Below are 26,025 nucleotides of genomic sequence, written 5' to 3'. Positions count from 1 at the left end.
CAGTAAGAAAAGGAGGCTACCTTCTCTCAGTTTTCTTCCCAAGACTCCTCACCTGCTTGTCTCCACCCCAACTGCTGGCTCTCCATGCAGAAATGGACGTCACTGTGTCCGTATTTGTCCTCTCTGAGGATAAGGACCTTTCTTCAACCTTTGAGCTTAACTTCTCTGAATATTTATAGTATTTAAGTGTAGAGCTAATCAAAACTTATCAAAACTTAAAAGTTATTGCTTAGTTAGGGACACAATTTGTGAAATCAGCAGACTAAGTTAATGTGGAACTTTAGAAGACTCTGTTTTAAGGTTGGCAAGATAAATGTAAATATATGAACTTAAATGCCATTTTTAGGGGACTTCACCCTATGAAGAAATTTTTACTAAATGCTAATTACTGATTTAACTGAGAAATATAATAATACTAAGTAGAAAAATAAGACCAAAGGTTTTTAAAAGTTGATGAAAGGGCTTTGACATGCTAAGAAAAATGCTACTGGTGTCACAGCAGCCCCAGAAGCAGTGCTTCTCAGTTCTGGTCCAGCGATGTATGACATGGAGTTTTACAGAAACTGCCCCAGTGCCAGTGAGACTTTCTGCCTGGGAGTCTCCAGGGGCAGGCTCAGAGGAGCACGTTTAAAACAAACACTTAACAAGGGCCTCCCTGGTGGTGCAAGGGGTTAAGCACCGCACTATACAGCAATCCGCAGCCTCTGCAGCACGAGTTCGATCCCTAGCTGGCCAGGGAGCTACCCACATGGCGCAACCCAACTCTCCTGTCTCGCCCGCTGCTCCCTTCAGCAGTGTACTTCTGGTCAATCTGCCTGTTCTGTTCCCTGCTCTGTCTCTGGTGAATCCTCTCGCCCCCTGCCTCTCTGGTCTTACCCCAGCTCTTGTATGCATAAATAAATAAATCTTTTAAAAACCAAACAAAACAAAGACTTAACAGATGAATCCCATACACAGTGAGAGCTAAGAGCAATGGCCTGATGGGATGGAACAGAGAGAATAAACAAAATCCAAACACAAGCAAACCCTTGGATTCTGACAACAGAACAGTGGTGACCAGTCAGGGCAGAGGCTGGGGAGCTGGGTAGAGGGGTGTATGGATAGTAACTGGACCTTGGGTAGTATGCACAATGTGACAATCATCTGGTGAGAACTGTATCCTGAAAACTAAACACTGGGGCCAATGTTACTTCAGGTTAAAAAAAAATATGATCACTTAATTATAGCCTTGATTTCTTACCGTTCTGTGAACTTGAACTTGGTTTAAAATTTCTAATCTGACTCAACATTAACTTCTTAAAAAAAAAAAAAGACTATATACAGAATGGGAAAGTGTTTTTGTTCCAATGGCTTTAAACTTTTGCTTTAAAAATTTTCAAAAGTGAGCAAATGGTTCCATGTAATTAGTATAAAATGCCTTCCATTTTTATAGGAAATAATGATAAACTGCTTGAATTTTTACTGGCGAATGAGTCTAATTTTACAAATGGCTGGGTCTGAAGATGGCTAGATTAAGACAACTTTAGGTTGAAAGAAATCTTTGAGGATTAAAAATTTTTGGCTTTAAAAGTTTGCCTCCTTGGCAGCTGCTGGAGATGTAGCTCCCAGGGATACAGTGACAGGCCAGGGTGGATGAGGACCCAAGGGACATGGCAGAAATCTAACCCTGAGACACAACCCTCTGATTATCTGTTACAAGAGTTTCAAGAGATCGACCAGAGCTGCCCTGGCCTGTCATCCTCAGTCGAGAAACGGCTGAACAAAGTCTGAGGTGGCTTGAAATCTTTACAGTAAAGTGGGATTCAGACTTCTGGTGAGAATGCAAAGAGCTGGTTTTCATAGCCTGAGTCCAAGGATCTAACAAGAGAGTCCATCAGGCTAGTGGACAGGATCTATTGATACATAATGGAAGCTCCTGGGGTGAAGCCACTCGGTACTGAGGCCTGGACACAGCATGACATCCTGAGGGCCAACACCTGCTTCGATAGATAGTCAAGACGCCATAGATGCCTTCTCCAAAGCCAAGAGAAAGAACTCAGACGTGGGCCACCATTAACCCCAGGGGTGCTCTCAAGTGCCCTGTTACTACATGCCTGGCACTCATCTGGCCTGTGAAAGTGGCTCTTCTTTCACACAGCTTAAGTCCTTGAAAACAGCTGGGAGCTGGCCCTTTCACCACCTCTCTGCGCTGTCACCTGGACACCTGCAGAGCAGCGGCAGGCTATGGGCCCTTCTGGGCCACCAATGGCCGCATTGACCAGAGATGCACTTTTCAAACACAATGAGCCCTTTTGTGTAAACTCAGGATAACACACGAAAATGACACCAAATGGAGAACTGTTTATCCTCATCACTATTTAAACATTATTTCACATTATTGCACTCTCCAAGCAAATACTGTACAAAACACTGAGGGAAGAACACAGAACAATTACACTTTGGAGTTTCCTATTCTCAGGACCTGCCTCAATGACCGCCTTTATATCACTGTTGACAGATTTTTTTTTTTTCCTTCAAAATAACAAGGTAGCACATTCTGAAGTCATTTTTATTTTATTTCTTTAAGATTTATTTATTCATGCGTACAAGAACCAGGGTACAGGCCAGATGTGCAGGAGGGTGAGAGGATTCACCAGAGACAGAGTGGGAAACAAAACAGGCAGATTGACTGAAATACACTGCTGAGGGGAGCAGCGGGCGAGACAGGAGAGGTCTGCCGCGCCATGTGGGGTTCTCCCTGGCCCGCTGGGATTGAACCCACACTGCAGAGGCTGCGGACAGCTTCACAGCGCTGTGCCCAACCGCCTGCACTACCAGGGGAGGCCCTGAAGTCATTTTTATTAGCTCAGCTACTTCAGCTTTTGAGAGCCGCTGTGTCAAAATGTAAAGCATTACTTTTTAATCATAAATAACGCAAATAACAATCTTGATTGTTATTCTATTCTTACTCCCTCAATTTACTACAGAGAACTTCTGCCTTTATTAATCACTAGAATGAGGATGTGTTTTATAATTTCACACAGCAATGAAAATACTTTAAAAATCTGTTAGATTTGGGTTAGCCTTTAAAAGACATAGTATCTGTCCCAGAAAAACCACCACCCTGAAAAATACAATGACATGAAATATCTACGGAGAGTTACTTGCATGGCGTTTTGCACATTTGAGAGGTGAAAATGCAGAGGAATTATGATAACATAAATAGCTTCCTCCCCGTCTTCACAAACACAATATTTGACTGTGAAGAAAGGGAGAAGAGGTGAGTGATAAAGAAAGCCTACGAGTAGCAGATAATTACCCACTAGATTTTCAGGTGAAAATAAAAGGTTGTTCTATTGCTCCATGGACATGCCAATTACTTGAAAGTAAAGGAATTTGATGAATGTAACTTGAAGAAGCCAGAGTCTGAGGCAAACCCTACATGATTCCTCGTGAGGCTGATGGCTCCTTTCTAAGGTGACTTGTGCAGCAAACCTGTGGCCTGTGGCCCTAAGTGTGTCCCTGCACCCCTAATCTGCCCAGGGGGCTCCACTCCCCCATGATCTTAGAGTCTGACATTTGGGGATAGAGAACATTCAAGTAGAGAGAGAAAGTATCTACTTTATATGTTAACTGGGGTTGAAAACAAAGGCGTAAGTTTGCTTCCCATAAGCTTGTTTGTGTTTTGTGTTGTGTATTTCCCAAGTAGCCCTATCAGAAAGTCTTGAGCTCTACAGCAAAGCCTTGCATGAACAGTACAATAAAGCCGCTATTTTGCTTCATCAATCTGCTTACTAAAAATGGACACTTTTACTCCTAAATATAGGGATAATTTACAATATGTGAATAAAAATCAGGGTGTGGGCAAACTTGCTATGATGGGACGGAAGCGCCACGATTCCAAGATGCCGGGAGCTGGTGGGGTTGGTGCCAGAGAGGCGGCCGCTGTGGCTGATTTCACGCTATGCTCACAGCTCCCTTCTGAAAAATGGAGTCAAACTGTATCTTGTCATCGTGCTCTGAGCCACCGGGGCCTTGGTCAGCAAAGGCTGAGGCAACGCAGCCTCCGGTCTCCACGCTCAGGAGGACTCGGAGCAATCAGGAGCTCCGTCCTGGAGGCACTGTCTCGCTGAACCTGACTCTCTTCTGGGGAATTTTAGTACAAGACAGTCCAGGTGACTATGAAGCTGAGGGCTAGAGGAAAGCTGGGGGGAATGTGTGGTAGAAGCTGCAAGCAAAAGCAACAGGGCAAGGAGGCGAGAACTTGGTAGAAAGCAGGTCAACAGTAAGTTAAAATAGTAAAAGTGGAAAAGCCTAGAAATTGAAATTTACTTTGTTCTCCATGCCATCCCGGTACATCCCACAGACTAGCTGAACTGATCACCGTTTTTATCATAAAACTCCATCATCTGAAGTTGCCAGAGTGACAACAGTGTGAAGCACCACAAACAAACAGAATCATCAAAATCCCAGTCTTTTAGCGAGTCAGAAACAAGGTGCATCGCAGAGCGCACGCAGGGGCACAGGAGCTGACAGGCGCTGTGGACGGGCCAAGGGACCGTGTCTCTGATACGCTCCTCAGAAGACAGGGAGCCTCCGACGCTACATCTCCCGAGCCCGTCCAGTCGAATGACAAGATGTCCTGGGCCCCAGAGGCCAGGAAGCAATGAGGCCCTTTAAGTAAAGCGGGGGTGTCACCCCCACCCGGAAGGATGCATATGAGAATTAAAGAGTAAGTGGGCGCTTTACTGCGTCCAAGCACAGGGCTCCCAGCACCCCGGGGTGACTTATTTTAAAAGACCCAAGAAAAGGAGCTGGTTGTGAGAGCTCATGAGGCGTGAGCATGTGCGGGGGTGTGAGGGATTTCTGGGAGGGAGGAACCCGTTGCATTGAGGACCTGGACCCGTTTTTGCTTTGCAACATCCTCAATCCGAAAATAACAGCAATTCAAGTCAGGGTTTTGAGGGAAAGGAATGAAAATTACAAGTACCTATTGACCGCAGGTTCTAATCACAATAGTTAAACTATGAAAGTGAAAGTAAGTCTTGGAATTGAAGAAGTGGAGAAAATCTTTCAATTCGATCTGCTTTGGGAGCACTTTCTTCCAGAAAGTGTGGCAGGATAAAAATGCCAGTGGTTCAAGTATCCAGACAAGGAGAACACACATTCCTCCATTTCTCTATATGTTATCTCTGTTTAACTTTATGCACATAAGCAGGAAGAAGCTCTATAAATGACACTGTATTTACAGTTATTCACAAATGCAGGTCATCACCAGAGAAAGAACTTTAAAAACGTGGGGTAAGAGCCTCATGCTTTAGAAGTGGCAATTCTAACAATGAAGTTAATCAGACTGTACATTTAACAATTTTTAAAAAAAAAAAAACTCAATTTCTCTCAAATATTCTCTAAAACAAAACCAATTGCTGAATTTTTTAAAAAGCCAGTTGTTTAACTCAAGTTATAGTTCTAGAACAATTAATATGGCTTAACTTACATAGGAAGATTCAAAAAACACACTTTCACTGGTTTATAAAAACGTGTTCTCCCCCCACAAGTCACTGTTCAAAGGTCCCATTGAAATTCTTATTGTCTATAAGCAAGAGGGATGGAAGTAAAAATATCATCCGAGGAATGGTATTTCTTCATAAAACTCGGCACGCTTGGGCTTCTAAACTTCTGCAGACGGTTGCATATCCTGCCTCAGGAGACCCTCATGGATATAAAAGATGCTTTTTCTTATTGGATTTCAGATATTAACCTACACTCTCCCTGGTAGTGATTCCACAATTTCTCTCACCAGGCCCGCATGGGTGTGAGATCTGCAGGTGACCGAGGAGGTGCCTGGCGCTCCCTTCGGCAGCCAGAGCCCACCTTCCTCGGCTCCAGGGGCCTCTGGGCTTGCTGAGCCAGGAGTAATCCTGCCCTTCCGTGGCTCACTTCTCCATTTCAGGTTTAAAGCCTTTCACAGCCCTCTCCACTTACTGATGTCTCCCAGTTCCCTCACGCTTCCTGTTTTCTGTCTTCCTGCTCAGGGCACAGTCTTTTTGTTCTCAGAACCTCTAGATCTTTACCTCTCTTGCTCAGTGGTAATATTGTCTAGTCTGAAGATCCTCTTCATTTTAGTTCAAAATGGCCAACTCTATGTTCTTTCAATTATATCACGAAACACGTGATCGTGATGCGTGATGAGTAAACTAGAAAACATAGAAGAGGACCCAGTTCCTGATCCTACTCCACTAGCTTGTCATTTCCTCTAAGCCTTCTGAGTCCTGCAGGTGTTTTCAGATGGAGTCGTAATCACAGGAATAAGTGACTGACCTGATTTTGCAAACTCTTGTGGATTTTCACAGCTATCAGCTATTGACTGATTAATACTACATTATAGGGATGGACCTTAGTTGAAATGATTCCTGCTCTTGGTTCCAGTCTTAAAGGACCTGTTTCCTTGCACCATCCCCAGCATTTAAGCATGTGCTCCCCCCTTCCTTGTTCTTTTAGCTGCCTTCTTGCTCACGGCTACCACTGAGCCTGCTTCTGGGTCTGAGAGCCTTCTCTCTTCCCACACCACACGTTTCATCCAGAGGAGAAGGTGGCCCGATGTGACTGCCTTTGAAGGTTCCTGCTAAACTAAATGAAAGTGATGATGAGGTTAAGGAAAGTTCCAGACAGCCACTGGAAGTAAGCTGGAAGTAAAATGAAGGACACCCCGTGGCTTGTGAATCTGTATTTTCACAGCTACCTGAAGCAAGACGGTAATATTTCAGAGACTTCAGGAAAGGATTGTGAAAGTGGAATTCTTAGCAAATCCAGAAAAGTGAAACAAGAGGGGTAGTTTGGAAAGGAGAAAAGGCTGAAATAGAGTCCCTGCCTTGCACTTTTCAAATCTCCAATGATTTGCTTTTGGGATTCCAAGTTCCTCGTCTGTAAAATGGGAGGGGAAGGGTAGGAAGGCTTCTGAGATTCCCCTATCTCCTGTGGTCAGAGGGCAGTTAAGCTCCAGATATCCCAAAGGACTAATTCTTCTCTGAAGGCCACTTAGGTTTAACCCTGTGCTTTGCAGATTTCAGGGGAAGCTTTAAAGGACATGCACAGCTCAACTTCTTCAGAACCTTGGCACGCACAAAAGAAGTGATCATTTCCAGGCAGGGCTAAGCAAGAAGCACATTCTCATGTCTACACAACCATGAGTTTTAAAGATCTACCAATGGGGGCTATAGCATGAGTGGCAGGCCCAGCTTGGGGCCAGAAAAGCTGTTATTTTCCTTTCAATTTCTCTGTTGACATTCTCACATCTTCTGCTATTTTCCTTTGCATGCAGCCTAAAGCTCAGCAGGATTTTAAAGAAAAGGAATAGTACTTGTGGGAAGAGGGAGGGAGCGGAGCTAGAGAAAAGCAAAGAGGCACATTTTATAGCTTTAATTTATTTCTGAGAAATAACAATCTTCTACTCTTCTTCCACTTTCGAAAGGAGAGGCTAGTTTGGGGATATGGACAGTATTCCACACTCAGCAGTTGGTAGACAGGAAAAATGACTCTAAAGTACTTGGGATTCCTGTAGCCTTTGGAAGTAGAGGGTTTTGTTCCTAAAGACATAAGAGTTTATGAACAGAAAATGTCTTCCAAGCATGTTACCAGGTTGCTATCTGCCTTAGGCCCCAAGGGTGAGAGCAGAAGCAGGTGGAGAAAAAAAGACAGGACAGATGAGTTTCGCCAGGAAAACATGGGTGAGATTGGAACATGTATAAAAAGTTTTCATTTAATTCACATTTTAAAAGACTTTCACATTGAGAGGTCAACATTTACATTTTCTCCTTTTTTTTTTTTTTTTTTTTTTTTTTTTGCGCGACCCTTGCCGGTGGCCCGGGAATGAACTGGCACTGCAGAGGCTGCGGGCAGCCTCGCAGCCCAGTGCTCAACCGCTGCACCACCAGGGGAGGCCCCATTTTCTCCTTTTTTAATATGATAAAATCACTTGCATTTCTTCTTGCCCAAATGGAAACAAAAAATGAGGTTCCGAGTAAATTATTTAGCTTATGGACCAGAAATGGTTAAATTATAGCTTGAACCTAAAAACATTACACTCATGAATATTAATTTTCACTCTGCCTTTTTTGGGAATCTCTCCTATCAATGACCTAAGGATTAAAAATAAGCTTTCTTGCTAGCAAAATGTTTTACTGAAACCCACAAAAACCTATTCTGCATACACAGAAATCAACAACAAATTAAGCAAATTTTGTATCATGTACTGTCCAAACCTCATTTACAGACCATTGTAAACCCAAGTAAATACCCTGGATGCCCCGGTTGCCATTACTAGATAATCTGGGCTAGGAAACACTAACCTACTAACATGGACCCAGTGTCTACAGCAGAGGAGTGCTGGGCATGGGCGTTGGTGCCGGAAATAGAAATCTGAGTTCTGGTTCTGTCATTCCTTGGCTGTGTGGCCTTGGGCCAGATGTTTAAACTCCCTGTGCCTTCACGAACTCACTCCTAAAAAGGATAGATTAATAGTATGTACTGCACAGTGTTACACGAGGCTTCAAAGGGATAACACATTGAGAGGGTTGAGCAGAAAGTTTCAGAATCAGAGGTCCTGAGACCACTCATCACTCCTTTACCCATTCAGCAGCAAGCTCCGCAGCACCTACTTGGTGCCAGGCACAGCCCGAGCCACTGGGATGAAGCAATGTCCAAGCCAGCAACAATCCTGGGTGGAATGTATATCTTAGCAGAAAACATCTCACAATTAAAGGCTTCACAATGAATAGCTCCTCTGCTACCCAGGCTGGGCCTCCACAGCGCAGAACTATCTGGTTCTAAATGCCAGCAGGGCAGAGGCTGACAACCCTGGTCTAAAGATGCTGTGTGAACTCAGTTAATCCTGAACACAGCTCCAGGAGATGCGAGAGGAACTGTGAGTATGACCACTATGTTATCGTTTTATAGTAGCCAATAGTAATCCTATTTTATAGAACACAATATGTATAGTATGTTACGTAGCATTACACAATATTTTAAAAGCTACATCAGCATTCTACATAGATATTTGAAATATATCTTCATAGTGTGTAGATGTGATTCAATTCAGATGATGGATTTTACAAATTTGACTGACAGTTCACTTTACATCTAATGGTAATTTTATGCCATCTGGATTTTAAGTTATAAATTTCTCCCTATTCTCACGTGCTTTAGATGGTGTCCTTTATGCCACCTCTGTGATGATTTGGATATTCCATCAAGGGTGTAGTGTGGTTTACTAGAAGAACCAGGAGTCCGGAGATCTAGGATCTAGGGGCAATGGCATCTTTAGGGATTCACCATCTCCAAAACAAGGGGCGATATTTTTTTGACCACGTGTGGACCTGCATGGGCACTGCAATGAGCCACTCTGTTCCCTAGGTATCGCCTCATGTAACCCACACTGCCGCCTAGACAGTAGATCACTGATGTTCAAAGGCAGCTGAAGACAGGGAAACAGGCGCGGAAAGGCAGTCGCCTGCCTGGGGCTGCAAGGTCAGGAAATGGCAGAACAAGGGAACCGGACAGTCTGGCTCCAGAGCCTGCCCTCTTACCAGCATCGCCTCTTAGCTGAGCTTGAGGCACGGAGGACAGGCTGGTACAGGCATGGCCTCAGGCAGCCCAGCTCATTCTCCTGGGTTCTAAGAGTCACTCTGCTTGGCAAGGAGTTGTGCTCACCTCAGAGTCCTGGCCAGCAAGCCAGTTAATTCATTCATCAAAAAGGTTGAAATCTCAAGTTTATTTCTTTTAGGTGTTACTTGATTTCTTTTAAATCAGTAATTCTGATATTACCTACACATGTATTAAATACAACACAAAATTCAGAGGCACAGAAGAATGTGCAGTGAAAATCAATTCTTTCTATCCTTATCTCTCAGCTACCTACAGGGATAGCCACCATTGATGATTTGTTATATAGCATTCCACAAATCTCTATATTCTTTTTTGAAAAAGATATATAGATTTTAATAAACATACTGTTTTGCAACCTGATTTTTTTTCACTAAACATTTTGGAGCTCAGTCCATACAGACTTCCCCTTATTTTTACCAATGTCTGAAGATCAATTAAATAATTGATCCTGAACAGATGAATATTTAATGTAATCCTGATATTTAACATTACAATGAATACCTTATATGTATATCATTTCATACATACATTGCAAGGATATACTTTAGATAAATCCTAAAAGTAGAACTGTTGACTCAAAGGATGTGTGCTTTTAGCATTTTACTGAAATAGCTCAATTACCCTCCACAGGGGTTGTATCAGTTTATACCAAAATGCATGAGATGACCACAAGCTTCACTTAATTTCTGTATTCATAAAATAATATGTAATAAAATGCTCTCTCTTTGTCATTTATAAGAAAAATCTCATCTTAAATTTGCAATTTTGTTACTATGACTAGATTGAGAATATTTTCTTGTGTTTCAAAGCAAACTGTATTTTGTTTATCTATGAATATTACCTATGAATATTGTTAATTTTCATTTTTCTAATGAGTTAGTTTCCTTTTCTTACAGAATTATAGTTCTTTGTCAATGTTAGAAATAAATACTTTGTGTAAGTTAAAAGTATTTCCTCCAGTTTTTAATTTATTTTTTGCCTCTGGAATAATACATGATGTATTTGATTTGAAAGTAGAAGCATTCTTCTCAATTCTTTTATTTCATAGTTTCTGGATTTATTTCATATTCAGAAAGGTCTTCATTATTTGGAGAGTATAAAAAAAATCCATGTTTTTCCTCCATTATTTCTATGGTTATATTTTCAAGGTTAAATCTTTGAAATTATCTTGGTATATGGTAAGAGTTTTGATTAACTTTCTTGTTTTGCAGATGGCTTCCTGGTTATAACAATAATTTCTGTTCTATCCCCTCCCCACTGATCTGAAATGCCAATTTTTATTATTTACAAAATTCTCATATGATTTGAATCTATTTCTTGATTTCTGTTAATCTGACAATCAATGCTAAATACACAGACAATTCAAATCACTGTAGCTGTATCAAATGCTTAATTTGATAGAGCAAAGTGCCATCATTACTTATCTTTTCCAGAATTTTCCTGGCTGTTCTTCAGAATCATGGAATCATCAACTGGTATTTTTGTTAGGATTTTGTTATACTGATCAATTAGCTTAGTGAAAACTGATACCTTTAAGATGTTGCATCTTCCCATTCATGGATGTTGTATACTTTTTGTTTGGTTCAAGTCTTTGCCTCCCCCACTCTTTTGGTAGCTTCTGTAACATTTAAAAGTTTTTTTTTTATATATAAGTTTTCCTTTATTATATTTATTCCTAGAGTTAGGGATTTATTCCTATCTGTTTAATGTTTAACATACCTAGGTCTTATTTCTAAATAGACATGGAAATAAAAACTGTTAGCTACAGTTTTATAGAAAAAGTCATTCATTTTTGTTTTAGTTTTGGTTATGTGCCCAGTTCTTGAAACCTTAGCAAACTTAGGGTTGAAAACTTCACTAGGAACATAGCCACATCACATACTTCATTTTAACTCCTGCAAAGAAATAATTTTCCCCTAAAATGTTTTAGCATGAAAACAAGACGCCTTAGATTTTTAGAAATCTTTGCTCCATGTTGACTTCATCTTAACTTTGGTAGCACAAACAGTCTAGTGGTGTTATATTAAATATTAATCCTTTTAAACTAAAAACACAGAACTTACCTCCTAAATTCATTCCAGCTTGAAGACATTTCTGAAGTCTGCAGGCAGGACAATTCTTCCGTCGAATTTTATCTATGATGCAATCATTTCTTCCAGCACATAAATAGTTGTGTTGCCCTGATTAAAATAATGAAAAGCAATTGTTAGACTATTACGCTAACACAAAGTACTAAAACATACAATCAGAACATGGAACTTTCTTCTGTGCTGCTGTGAAATCTTCACAAAAGTAAAAGGGAACCATAATTTGCAGATAAACTAGACATAGACCATCTCAACACAGCTGATACTTTTGATGACAGATGAGAAGATTGGTACTGTTTAATTTCAACAGGTTGTCACATAAGTAAAGTCACTCTCCCCCAATGTTGGAGCCTGATAGCTGCATCAGCCCAGATTCAGGAGACAGATGCAGATTTCATCCTGACATCACAACAGCAGCGACCTAAGCAATGGTGCTGCTGCAGCTGTTCCAGTGGACAAGCCTGTCCACCACTTACACATGTGACCTCCTGAGAACACATTCAGATCATACAACTGGAAATGCTTACTGCACTCTGCAGAACTAGCTGGAACTGAAAATATCCAGACATGGGCACAACATATGCTTATAATGTGGCATCTACTGGCAAGATACAGTGATCGCCTAGCTCTAGCATTCATTTATTTATTTAAAAAGCATATACTGAACATTCACTAGGCATAATGGCAGGCATTACCAGAAACATTGGGGCTAGGGCTGTGGATAAGACACACGTTCTTGTTCATGTTAACTTTCATTGGTTGGGGGGAGACAGACACCAGACAAAGCAATTAGGTAAAATGTGCAAATGTCAGTTAGTAATAAGTGCTAGGGAGCAAAATGAAAGGAAGGTGTGAACGATATGCTAAAGGTATGGGAGGATGCAGGAATTTTAGAAAAATCACAGAGAAGGTCTCACTGGAAGGTGATTTTTATTTTTATTATTTTTAATGATTTATTTACTTATGCATACAAGAGCTGGGGTACAGGCCAGAGATGCAGGAGTGGCAGGATTCACCAGAGACAGAGTGGGGAACAGAACAGGCAGATTGACCGAAGTACACTGCTGAGGAGAGCAGCGGGCGAGTCAGGAGAGGTCTGCTGCGCCATGTGGGTTGTTCCCTGGCCGGCCGGGGATTGAACTTGTGCTGCAGAATCTTCAGATTGCTTCACAGAGCGGTGCTTAACCCCCTGAGCCACCAGGGAGGCCCTGAAAGGTGATTTTTAAACAAAGGTTTGATGGAAATGAAGGTGCTGTGTGAACACTGCAGGGAGGAAATCTACTGAGCAGAGGAAAAGGCAAATGAGGTAGGGACAGAGTCGGGAGGATTCTTTATGTTTCAAGAAGATCCAAGTGTGAAAGAGCAGAAAGAACGACTAGAAAACAAGAGGAGATGAAGAAAACTGCTAACATGAGTTAGGTGAAGCGGGACCTGTGGCTCAGGTCCAAGACTTTCACTTTTACTCAGAGGATGGGAAGCTGCTACCCTAGAGGGCTGGGAGCAGAGACAAGTCTCGAGATGACTGACATTTGACGTTACATTTGATTTACATTTACACTCCGGCTGCTGTGTTTAAAAATGGCTGCAAAGGACCAAGGACAGAGGCAGGCAGAGTGGGGGCTGGAGGTGGTCACTGATCAGGTGGGAGATGCCGGTGGGTGGCCGGGGTGGCAGCAGGGAGAGCCACGCGGAGCAGGACTGCTCGGGATGCCATGAGAGAGAAGCAAGGATTTGCCGATGGACGGGAGAGAGTCAGGAGTGAAAGAGGCATTAAGATTCACTGGCTGAGGAAAGTGGAATCACCATGAATTAAAATGAGGGGAGAGAGAAGTGTGTGATTGATGGGGAACTGCCCCGGCTCAGCCGCGCACACGTTAGGCTGGAGATGCCTGGGAGGGCTCGACGTGGCCGTGTGAAGTCAGCAGTCAGACACACAGGCTATGGTGAGGAGAGAGGCTGGACACGTCGTCCATAAGGCGGAGCATGGTCACGGTGAGAAGGAGCAGAGACTGGAAAGAGAAGTCAGGACTGAGCCTCAGGACAGGGTGACGTGCAGACAGAGGGTGGGGTCACACTGAGGTCTGCAGAGCCGGGAACAGGCCCTAAAGTACCCCCTCTGTCTTGTGCCATCACATTCCCTTGGCCGAGAATGACTAAGTAAATTACAGTAAAAATGCAATAAAAATAATATGCATCACTTAATGTAATTAAAATAATTTAATCTAAGCCCATTCTCAACAACATTATGGTAAATCTTAGTAATAATGATAGCAGTAAAACAACATTAATAGCAGAGGGGAATCCACCAAAATGAAGAAGTAAAACCTACAATCAGAATAATCTAATGATTTTTCAAGAAATTAAGGGTGCTCAGTGATACAGGCACACAAGGCTGCTGGTGCCACAGCGAAGACTGGATTGACGAATGCAACACTGTCTGACTCTGCACAGCACGGTAAGGTCTAGAAGGCATTACCCCTTTTAGAATAGAATTTTAAGGTCCTGTTAGAGTGCTAACTTTGCTTTTCAATGTCCGATTTCAAAGTTCTGATTTTTTTAAAGATTATTTATTTATTTATTTTGCATAGAACTGGGGTGTAGGCCAGAGGTGCAGGGAGTAAGAGGATTCACCAAAGACAGAGTGGGGAGCAGAACAGGCAGATGTACTGAAATACACTGCTGAGGGGAGCAGCGGGCGGGGCAGCAGAGGTCTGCTGTGCCATATGGGTCACCTCCCTGATGTGGGTTAGCTCTCTGGCTGGGATTGAACTCAGGCAATTGTGGTGTTAGCACTGAGTCTTAACCCCTAGGCCACCAGGGAGGCCCTATTTCATTTTTAAAATTGATTTATTAAGGTTGCACTGGCTTATAACATTGCATATGATTCAGATGCAGGTTAGTGCACCACACCCACACCCAAGGCACCCTGGTCTTCCAGCACAGTCTACAGAGCACTAGCTTATTTAAGCCTGACAGTAAGTATCCCCAGGACACAGGCAAGATCAGCATTGCTATTGTTCACAAGAAGAGGCTCCTGCCAGAACAGGCAAGGGATTGTCCCTACAGGCAGGAGGGAAACCAGTCAGAAGAGCCACATTATTACCGCACCTTAGGGCCAGAGACTTTTCTAAATATTCATTTGCAAATATAATTTAAAGTTGATCCAACAGGATATTGAGAGGGCTCCTCAAAGAAAATAAGCAAAGGAACATTTGTTGAACCAGGCACTTTCTACACTAGCACCAGTATTTCCACTGGCAACCAGCTTTATATGACTTTTGCATGGCATGAAATTCAGTAGAAAACCCTATTATTTCACTAATAATTTTACATGGTTGAGTACAATTTAAAGCCCAAAGAGAGAGCTAAGTGCAATTTTAATTGGTTTCCATTCAACAAATATTAATTTAAACCTACTATGTGTGCAAGGTCACAAAACACTCAAGCTTGGGATAATTCTTTCCACTTCTGTGAATCTACAAAAAAAGAAAACCGAGTGTCTTAGATTGTAGGCATACAAGAATGCAGAAGAATCGGTCACTATCCTACATACATACTAGACTTTTTCTTCTTAGGGAGTTTTAAGAACAGAGACTTCAAAAGCTGGGATTATTCTATATAGTTTTTTTTGTTTGTTTTTGACATGGACACGTTTAAAAAATTCGTCACTTTAACAGTTACAGAACAGTTTCCTTGTAGGTGCAACATCTGAACAGGGCACCTGGTTTCTTACAAGCAATGTGGTTGCAGCCACCAGTTCATCTTCCACAAACAGGATGGGAACAATCGGAAGTGATGGCTGCAGGAATGGTAGGACAGTTTGCAGACGACTCCGTCATTTACATATTGAGTTGTGGTAGCAGCAATGATTCAAGTATACCTACATGCATATGTAATGTGTTCTATTCCTGCATCTATATTAACAAAAATCCAAATTAAAAAAACCCATAATGAAAACAAGCAAATGCACCTAGAAGACTTTAAAACAACTTAGGATTGTGCCCTTTTAAAACACTGTGCTCTCCTAGTGTTAAGATAGTTAATCTGAAATAAGTGACATGCTGGATTTGAGGGGAAAGGACTTTCCACTGTGATGCTTCCACAGGGAAGACAACAGGAACACAGAGGACTGGGGAGTAGAGGTTTTGAATGACAAGCTAAGGAACTCATTTTATTCAGCAGTTGATAAATCATCAGTGCAGATTCCCGCTTACAGAATGTCAAAGTCAAAGATGTGTTTTAGAACCTTGATCTGGACTTTATATACCAGGTAGGCAAAATAGAAGTAGGTGATATGATTAATACTCTGCTTCAAAGCTCTCAGATATGATCATTAATGCAAGTTGGTAGCTATATACTAGAATTTATAATCACAGAAATAATCTTGTGGTTAAAAAAGAAAAATCTCAGTGGTAAAGGAAATAAAGACTTATTTCTCATTCAAGTTACATGACCAATATGAGAAGCATTCAGTTTCTGTAGTAGCAGAATAGCCTGAATCAGATAAATCTACAGATAACCGTTAGGAATTATCTACAAAAGGAAGAAAAAAAGATTTGATGGCAGCGAGGAGCAACCAAAAGCAGAAACAAAATTATTGAAAAGAGAAAATCACCATAGATTCACATTTCAATGTTTTTTCTCCCCTTGGACCTTGTATTCAGTGTAGGGTGGAGAGAAACCAAGCAAAAGCCTCAGCTTTAGAATCTGACAAGGCAGAGAGCAGGCTTTTGGACTTAAAACAGTGTATAGAAAGAGGGTATTTTGGAAAGAAGTATGCTATGGGGTGTGGAGGGAGATGAAAAGTATGTATTAACTTCCCTCAAATTTTTAGCTGACCCCTGAATTGAGCATGAACCTCCAAAGTCTGGGGGTGAAGCAACAAATGAAGATTGCGAGAGCTGAACAGATATTTCAGCTGCTGCCATTAAGAGGGGGTTGGAATCCCACTAAATTAGAATAAATGCACCTCCAGCTTTCAAAGGAAGTTCTACCTGGTTCCTGCCCTCTGAAGAAGCACCCTATCTCAGGATTAAGGCATTTATCCCAGGGGTGAAGGCATAGCCAGAGCAACCTATCCCAAACTAGTATCAAACAAAGACTACAAACGCAGTTGATATCAATTATACAACTGACTACTGAAACAAAACAGCACTTTTCAGAGAAATATAATAGAATCTGGAATATCAGAATGTCTGGAATATAATAATTATTATATTTAAACCCAGAATAATATGAACTAGAGTCCAGAGGAAATTTAGTCAGTAGAAACCAACTCACAAATGACTCAGATGTTGGAAATAGCAGATAAGGGTTGTTAAATTGATATGTTAGAATGTATAAGGAAATATGAATGAAAGGTATAAAGCAATGGGAACCATCAGGAGAGATTTTGGAAACTGAAAATACAAATCCAAAAACTAAAATATAAAGTATCACAAATAAAAGTCATTGGTTAGAATTAACAACATATTGCCCACTAAGCAAAACTGATCAGTGACATTAAAGACATATAAATGGAAATCGTCCAAACTCAAGTACAAAGGGGAAAATATTAACAGTAAGTGAATAAGGCCTCTGTGGCCTGTAGGACGGCACTAATCAATTTAATGGACATCAAGTTGAAGCCCGCAGGAAAGGAGAGACAAAATAGGTCAGAAAAAATAAACAAAAATTTCCAAGCTTAACTAAAACAAAACCAACAAACCTATAGTTTCCCAAATCTCCCAAAGACAAAAAATCCATGAAGGCATAACAAACTTAACTTGCTAAAAAACAAATATTTAGTGAAAAAAATTTAAAAGAAGGCCGAACAAAAAAAAATTACATTAAACAAAGAGATACAGGCCTATGAATAATAACTGATTTTTCAAAATGGAAATGTTTAATGTCAGAAGACTATATGTATCTTTAAATATTGTCAACCCATAATTCTACAACCAATGAAAGTATTTGTTGAAATGAAGGTAAAATAGAGACATTTTAGATAAACTAAAACTAAGAAAATCTGTTGATAACAGAATCACTTCACAAGAAATGAAAAAGGAAATTCTTTATGTTGAAGAGAAATGATACTGGATAGTAATTTGGATGTACAGAAAAGAAAGGAATCAACTGGAAATGATAAATAAATAGCTACATGTAAAAAGAACTGTCCTTTTAAAAAATTCTTTACAAGCCAAATGACTGTATAAAGAAAAATAATAAAAAATGTATTAAGGGAATTATAAAATATGTATGAAAAATATCTGAGAACATAGCACAGAGAATAGGGAGGGATATAAATGAAATTGTATGCTGTAAGTTCCCTGCATTGTATTTGAAATAGTATAAATTAATTCAGGGTAGACTGTGTAAGAGTACATCTGTAATCCCTAAAGCAATAATTCTCACAGCATAGTCTCTGCATAAGCGTATCAGCACCACCTAAGAAGTTATCAGAAATTTAAGTTCACAGGACCATTCCAGGCTACCAATCAATTATATACCAATTATACAACTCTTCAGGTTATGTAATATCTGAGAAATAGTGCCATAAAGCAACTACTACAATTACACTGTGAAATTTGCTCAACAGTAATGGAGATATCAAATGGCATAGTAAAAAAATACTCAGCCAAAAAAAGGAAAAATACTCAACCCAAAAGAGGAAAAAAAAGGAAAAACAAGGGAATACAACAGGAACAAAAGGGAAACAAACACCTTGATAACAGATACCCATATACCCAAGTATAGCAATAGTTACTTTAAATGTAAATGGTCTAAACACTCCAATTAAAAGTCAAAGATGGTAATCTAGATTTAAAAATTAAATCCCATTATGTGTGTTATGATGCATATTAAATATAAAGGTACAGACATGCTAAAGTTTAAAAGATATAAATCATAACATAGGCATAAAAAAGCTGATGTGGTTATATTAAAGTCAGACAAAGTGGACTTTAAGGCCAGACATCAACAAAGATAGAGATAGTCATTTTATAATGATTACATTGAGATACAACCTTTTAAATAAAAATTCATTTAGTAGCAGAGCTTCAAAACACAGGTAATAATGGACAGAATAAAATGGAAAAAAGATAAATTCAAAATCATGGTTGAAGATATAAAAATCCCCCTCAACATCCTATAGAGCAATCACTATATAGAAATCAGTTTGAACACAGTGAGCAGTATGACCAAACACCTTGACCCAATTAACACTTAGGTCACACAACTGCACAAAACGTGTTCTTCAAGTACACATGGAAAATTTACTGAGCTAGACCACGTCCTGAGCTATAAACCAAGTCTTAAATTCTAAAAGGATTGAAATTATGCACAATCTGTTCTCTGCTCATAAAATAATTAAATTAGAAATAAAAAAGATATCCAGAAAAGCACCACTTATATGAATATTAATCAGTACACTGCTAAATGATTTATGGTTCAAAGAAAAAATCAGAGAGAAATGACTGAATATTTCAAATTGAGTGCTGATGAAAACAATATACCAAAACTTGTGATATACAAGTAAAGAACTAATCACAGGATACTTTTTTAGTTTTATGTATTTATATTAGAAAAGAAGAAAAGTATACAATTGATGATTGAAGATTCTATCTTAAGCAGTCAGAAAAAAAAAGAGACTAAACCTAAGTCAACAGAATAAATAACACAGAAATCAATGACAACAGAAAAAGACAAGTGATAGGGAAAAACCAACAAAATCCAAATTTGGTTCTTTGTAAAGCTGGACTGAAGGAGCCACTTAGCCGACAGGCTGAGACTCTATTTCATGTCTCCTCACCCTGGGCCACAGGCTGACGGAAGAGCTACCTAGGGACTGCAGTGAGCCTTGGAGGAAAGGTGCTGTAGAATCTAGGAAATCTAATGTTCCAGCCCAGAGGGAACAAATTCCTCCTCATTGCTCAGACTTAGTCCAATGATCCCACCGAACCACAAGGGGGCAGGAACTGGCATCTTACTTTGTGGGCAGAAGGCAAAGATCTGGAAATAGACAGGAAGTCAGTGGGGAACAGCTCCATGAAATGAGAGCATGAGGTCCAGTCTCCACAGCAGCTCCTCTCAGAAGCATGAAACCATTATTCCTTGGTTGTTTTTATTTTTAAATTGAGGTAATGTTGGTTTAGAACACCATTATGTTTTAAGGTTATAGGTTATTATTTTTTTGGTTGTTAATTTCTATAAAGTTGAGGGCCCTCTGCACAAATAACAAAAATTTTCAGAATATTATGAGAAGCTATACATTTCCCTCTAGAAGAAAATAAACATCCATGGAATATTTCAATAATGAATGTAATCTAGTGAGCCACCCATCAAATCCCAAATCCTATAACCTATCATCAATGTCGGATACCAATACGAATATGTGCAGAAATCTGTGCCAAAACTTGGAAACAAAAGCCAATAGGGAAAATGGCTCATTATTTTCAAAGTGATAATTATTTTTTTTACATTTTATTTTATATATTTTTATATCATTTTTCATTTTTGTACAATATAAGCATTTTCATCTTGGTTATAGTCCCTGTAAAATTCCCACCCCCCCCTTGTTTTGATCCTACTCCCTTCTCCCCCTCCTGTAGTGTGTCTCTGGTTTATAGTTGCCTGTTGATTTTGATTTTTACTTTATTATAATCAGTCTTTTTCCTGATCTCTTATGGATAATTATTTTTGCTCTTAAAAATTAAGAGAAATTTCTGTCTTACAGTTAATAACCATTCTAGCAGATACTGAAAGGGAAAAAATCATGTTTCCACAATATGGAGGTAAATAAAAGCTTTTAGTAAATACGATATGAAGATTTCAAAAATATCCCTTTAAAATAAAACTTTTGTGCACACTGGTGAGCATCCATCCCCAAGCACATGGTGTGCCACTGGACACTGTGGGGAATTAGTCTAGAAGCTAATTGAGAAAGCAGAGGCTACAAAATGCATACTTCTGGGCACGCAGCTGATACTGAATAAATGTTGAAAGAATGAACGAACTCACAGTTATTGGTAAACATGTAGAGAGCCCAGTTTTTTTTTGGGTTTTTTTTTTTTTGAGTTGATGACTTCATGTTCTTTCGACAGATGATCCTAAGTGGGATGGCTGGGTCATACAGCATTTCCATTTTTAGTTTTTTTATGGCAAATCCAGACTGTAAAAGCATCTGGTTTTAAGAATGAAAATCTGTCCAGTCGGACTTGGAAGACTTTAGTTACCCATCCGTGAATGCCCTCTAGCTCAACGTAACTTCTGGTTGAGGGAGTGGCAGCTATAGAGAAAACACAGTCATTCTAGATAACAGAAAACTGCCAGGGTGAAACAAATCTGGATGGGGCAGAGGCTCAGGTCAATTACTGTATGTGTTATATAAATCACAGACGAACAGGAACCCCAGAAGTACTGAAATCAAAGAGAGGATGCCTATGTGCTAAAAAAAAGGAAGTAAATAAAAGTTCAAAAATAAAAAAATAAAACTATCACTTTTTTCTATTATATTGTGGTATTGCTTTGAAGTGTAGAGTAATTCAGTAAGTGTTTAAAAGTTAACTTCACTGTTTTAGAAGTTATTGAACTCAATAAACACTATCTTGAAAAGTGTTCAATGACTTTGAAGTCAAAAACCAATGTTTTATTGTACTTGGGCTGGTCCCCAGTGAGAAAATACAGATGGGGTGGCACGTGGCTCTTGCCCTGAAGCATCAGTGATACTAGCACAGAGGAGGGAAGATGTATGACTCGAAGGTGGAGGTGCAGAAGGGCAGTGAGAAGAGCCGGTGGTTTTGGAAGCCAAATCCAGCTGAGTAACAATCCTCTCTCAGGAGGAAAGCTGAGATTCTTGGTCAAGTTGCTTAAGGCTCCTGAGCCTCAGTTTCCTGCTCCATGAAGCAGACATAATAATGCTGACTTTGTAGGGTGCTGGATGGGTTGAATGAATACCTGGTGTAGGGTAAAGAAAATATCAGGCTTTTCTGCCCTCCCGCCATCAGGATAGATGATGGATCCTTGTCCTGAATGCATGCCTGATGGAGGGGAACCTGGAATAGGGTGTGGGCATAGGTAGATGGGATTCACCTGGGCTGAGACTGTGCTTTTAAGGGCGGCGTCACGGGGACGCCAGCAGCAGCAGTAGCAGCAGCAGCAGTAGAAGCCGAAGCAGAAGCTGAAAGAGAAGCCGAGAAGTAGCAGAACGAACGCTAGAGAGCCCAGATAGAGTGAAGACTTGCTGGGGGCTGGGAGGTCTGCTAGCCTCCCAGCCCCCGCCCCCCCAGCCAGCACCCCTGCCTTGCACGTACCTGCTAAACCCCAATAAAAGACCTGCAAAACCACTGAGGACTCTGACTCCTCCTTTACCTGGTCTGCATGGGATCGGAAAACCTGCACTGTGTCCTGTCCTGCCCTTACACCTGGAAAGCAAGAAGCACAAAGCCTGGCCTGAAGTTAGCACTCAGAAAAATAAAAAAGGTGATAGTGATTCAGTGATTCTATCATCTCTTATTTATTTGACTAGCTCAGTCTTTTCAAAAGTATATAGTATGAGGGCCTCCCCTGGTGGCGCAGTGGTTGAGGACTGGCTGTGAAGCTGCCCGTAGCCTCTGCAGCGCCGGTTCGATTCCCGGCCACCGGCAAGGGTCCCACATGGTGCGCAGACCTCTCCTGCTGCCCGCTGCTCCCCTCAGCAGTGTGTTTTGTCAGTCTGCCTGTTCTGCTCCCCGCTGTCTCTGGTGAATCCTCTCACCATCCTGCACATCTGGCCTGTACCCCGGTTCTAGTACAAAATAAATAAATCTTTTAAAAAAATTATGTAGTGTGAGAAAACCCAAAGAACAAACAGTCAGCTCTTGATGAAGTAGAAGTGAGTGAAGAACTTCCTGCGGGAGCACAGTATCACCCCAAGGTAGGAAGGCTCTCCATGAAAAGGGCCACTTGAGACAAGACAAATACTACTCAGCCCTGATGTTGTCTTCAAGCCCCAACTTTCCCTAAAGCCTGCGAGGGTGTGAGAGAAGGAAACTGGACCCTTAGGGTAAACACACAAGCCGCCTGGATGTTTGCAGCTCCACTAAAGGTTCTAGAGGAGGGGGCTGCCACAGTGGTGCAAGATTCTGGAAAGCTATGACTTCTTTGCATTGTTGCTCATGTTCCCCGTTTTCTAGTATTATTTAATATCAAAACTCTTGACAGTAAGCAGCCTGCTGTTCAGGGCAGAGCGGAAGGGGAACCTGGGAGGCTGAATTCCAATCTGCCAAGAGCCTGGAGGGAGAGGGCACCCCAGAGGATGAGCAGGCAGGGTGAGCAGGTATTTTAAGGACCCAGGTTCTGGGATTTTATATGTGTCCCCAGATAGTCATTAAACTCCATTTGGCAAAATTTTTTAAAGCAAATGATAAAGAGTTAATTAACACAGTTCATTCCTTCCAAGGCCTTACATTCTAGGCAGCGGGTGAGGCTGAGGAAATTTAAATGATTGAGATAAATCATGTGGGGCTGAATCCCATAACGAAGAAAGTGATTACATCTGAGTGGGGGATGAGACCCGCTTCTGGAGAAATTCCGCCTCCACCTGCCACAGAGCCTGCTGGTGATCCCTCTGAACCCTCAGTAGGATTACCTCATCCTTCTGATGGGGTCTTCCAGAGTCCTTCACTACCTACGCCTCCAAGTCTGAAACTTCTGGGTCCCTATTCAAAGTGGCACCAAGCCACGGGCACAGGAGGGAAGGTGAGCAGGTGAGCGGAGTCAAATGTGCTTATCAGCAAGACTTAATGCCATTTCAGGAAAGGCAGCAGAGCTGGGGTCAGAGCATGGATCCCATAACACTGGGTTGTTATTTTTATTGCTGTTTTTATTATTGTTATCACTATTAGTGTGAAAGACAATATATTTTGTGGCTTATTTTAACAAGACAGGAAGCTGCAGAGGACTGGTCCTCTCTACACTTGCAATACTCATACAGGTGGGCCCTAAAGCACAAAGACCACCCTTGGAGGCATGTTAAAAGCTCAGGGTGGTGCCACTTGCAGTCTGCATGCCCCACCTGCTGACCTTGGCAGGGTTCAGCCCTAGGCTGTGCTGACCTTGGCTGGGTGCAGGCCTGGGCTCTGCTGACCTTGGCTGAGGTTCAGCCTGGGCTGTGGCAGCTCTCTCTGGTGGCACATTTGCCCCATTGCTGGTTTTTTTTTTTTTTTTCCTTTTTACCTTAGGAAGGAGTCTTATTTCTGCTTTCTTCTGGCTCCACTGATTTCATATTCAGTAGTACTGAGATGCATACACCTTTCTCAAGCTTCCAGCAATACTCTGCTCCTCTGTCTACCTCTGGAACTATATGTCACCTCCTTTATCCATTTGGAAGCGGAGCCATCGGTTCGGCTCATCACCACATCAGTTGTCTGGTATCAAGTCAAAGGCTGCCATTTCAGACAAAACTAGATGAGGAAAGTTCTATGTTCTAGAAGTTCTAAATCCACAGTGAAACCTACAAACACCTTTTAGAATCTTTAAAGACAGTGCACTGAGAAGGAGGTGGCTGAACTTGCCCTTAGGAGCAGGCACTTACTCAGGTGGGAGGTTAAAGTGATCCTCGTCTCAACAGAATGCCTGAAGTTGCATGTTTTGAAAAACAGACTTAACCTCACATGTCCAGAGCACAACTCTCTACACATGAGACTGTGACAAATAAGGAAATGCTGAAAGCGGACAGCTGCCCCCGTTCGCACCCCCCAGGTCCTTCCTTACACTCCTGAAGCAGCTGTGTCTGGGGTTTCAGATCCAGCCTCCTGGAGGGGAACATTTCTGCCAGGCGGATTCCCCCCCGCCTCCCCCACAATTTTCATCCAGTTGGAGGCAGCTCCAGGGATGCCACACCTCAGTCCTCTCTCAGTCCCCGAGTCTAAAGAATAAATCTGCCTCCTTTGCTCGATTCTCTTCCTTCTTGGGGTTGAACTCCCCAAGGAACAGGTGCAGCTTCTAGTTTGGGGGGGGGGCATCTGGCTCACTAGTACTGCCTGCACCTGGGCTCATTCCTGGGGTCAGAAAGCATTCCCCCTGCCTTTTTTTTTTTTTCCTGGCTTTTACCACTAAGCCATAAACTTCCACTTATTTACCAAACAAAGCTAACATTTTCACCAGCTGCTCTTGTTTTATTTCTCAATTTGTCCAGAATATGGGTGGGGAAGTGAGGGGCTATTTCACAGGTCCCTTAAGAGATCAAGAGCGAGCCTGGTACTAGAGTTGCTGAGGCTCAGGTCTGTAATTGGGACACAGGCAAGGAAGGTTCCGAGGCTGACTCCAGCAACACAGCCCAGGGGGGGCCTCTCCTGCTCCCCGGTCTCTTGCTCCCAGAGTTCCAATTTCCCAGATCTGCAGCTTGTGACAAGGCAGGGCACCCAGAGGATGTGGTTGCTGTGGGAATGCAAATGCTGGGTGCAAACCTCTTGATGACAGTGCAGACATACTTTAAACCCTTTTCTGTTGGTGTTTTTGTTTTCCTTTAAAAACATAATCCGTCGAAGACATTTCACCACAATCCTGCTTTCTTTTCAAGCCTTATTTTCCTGCTTACCATGTCCTGTGAAGTGCAATTTTCTTTTTCACACCTTGAAGCTACAAGAGCTTCTCACTAAAAGGGACAGTAACTAAAATAGTTCAATATGTACCATGCCCTGAAAGATACGTAACTCAACACTGTTACAGGCGAATCTGCTGGTTTGGTTGTCGCTTGCCCATACCACAGGGATCTCTGCTCGAGCAGGAAAGCAAACTTTTAGAGTCCTCCTCACTTCAAGATCCTTCCACGGAAACTCAAACAACCAGACCTTACATACAACGTAAGCTTCCTTATCCAAAAATGCGTCCCCATTCAGAAGGGCAACTTCACCAACTCCCTTTGAAAACTCATTTTTTGCTTCAATCTTTTTCATGTTTAAAGGTCTGTTTGTTGTCCTGCTGGAGGATTTTTTTTTAAGCAGTTGACAACTGCCCAGCAACAGCAGCCTGTGTTTGCAGTCACTATTTTGGGCTCCATCACATGTCACTTACATAACCTTGTTTAACTGCTCTTGAAACTGGCTCGAACAACCTGGGAAACAGATTAGGGCAGTCCCTGCAAATTCTCTCATTGCAGATTCTGATGGGCGATTTCTCATCTCACCTCCCCACCTCTCATACTGTTGCAGGGTGAGTAAGACAGTGTCCGACAAGAACTGGTTATTCATTGTCGGAGCCAACTAAAACATTGGATAATTAACTTCCTCTGCTCAGTTTAAACCAGTTCGGTCTGCCCGTAAGAAACCAATGAACAGCA

At 41.5% G+C, this 26,025-nt stretch overlaps 1 protein-coding gene across 1 annotated transcript in view; it reads right to left on the bottom strand.

Moving 5' to 3' along the window:
* Positions 1-26,025, bottom strand: part of NR3C2 (nuclear receptor subfamily 3 group C member 2) — a 290,543-nt gene that overhangs the window by 67,346 nt on the left and 197,172 nt on the right. The window contains exon 5 of the mRNA XM_037497992.2: positions 11,706-11,822. Within this exon, the coding sequence (XP_037353889.2) occupies positions 11,706-11,822 (117 nt within the window). The remainder of the gene's footprint in view (positions 1-11,705; positions 11,823-26,025) is intronic.

This window comes from Talpa occidentalis, unplaced genomic scaffold, assembly GCF_014898055.3.
Source record: "Talpa occidentalis isolate TD23 unplaced genomic scaffold, MPIMG_talOcc4v2.1 talOcc4.8, whole genome shotgun sequence".
Classification (NCBI taxonomy): Eukaryota; Metazoa; Chordata; class Mammalia; order Eulipotyphla; family Talpidae; genus Talpa; species Talpa occidentalis.
This window is presented reverse-complemented; position numbering and strand designations above follow the sequence as displayed.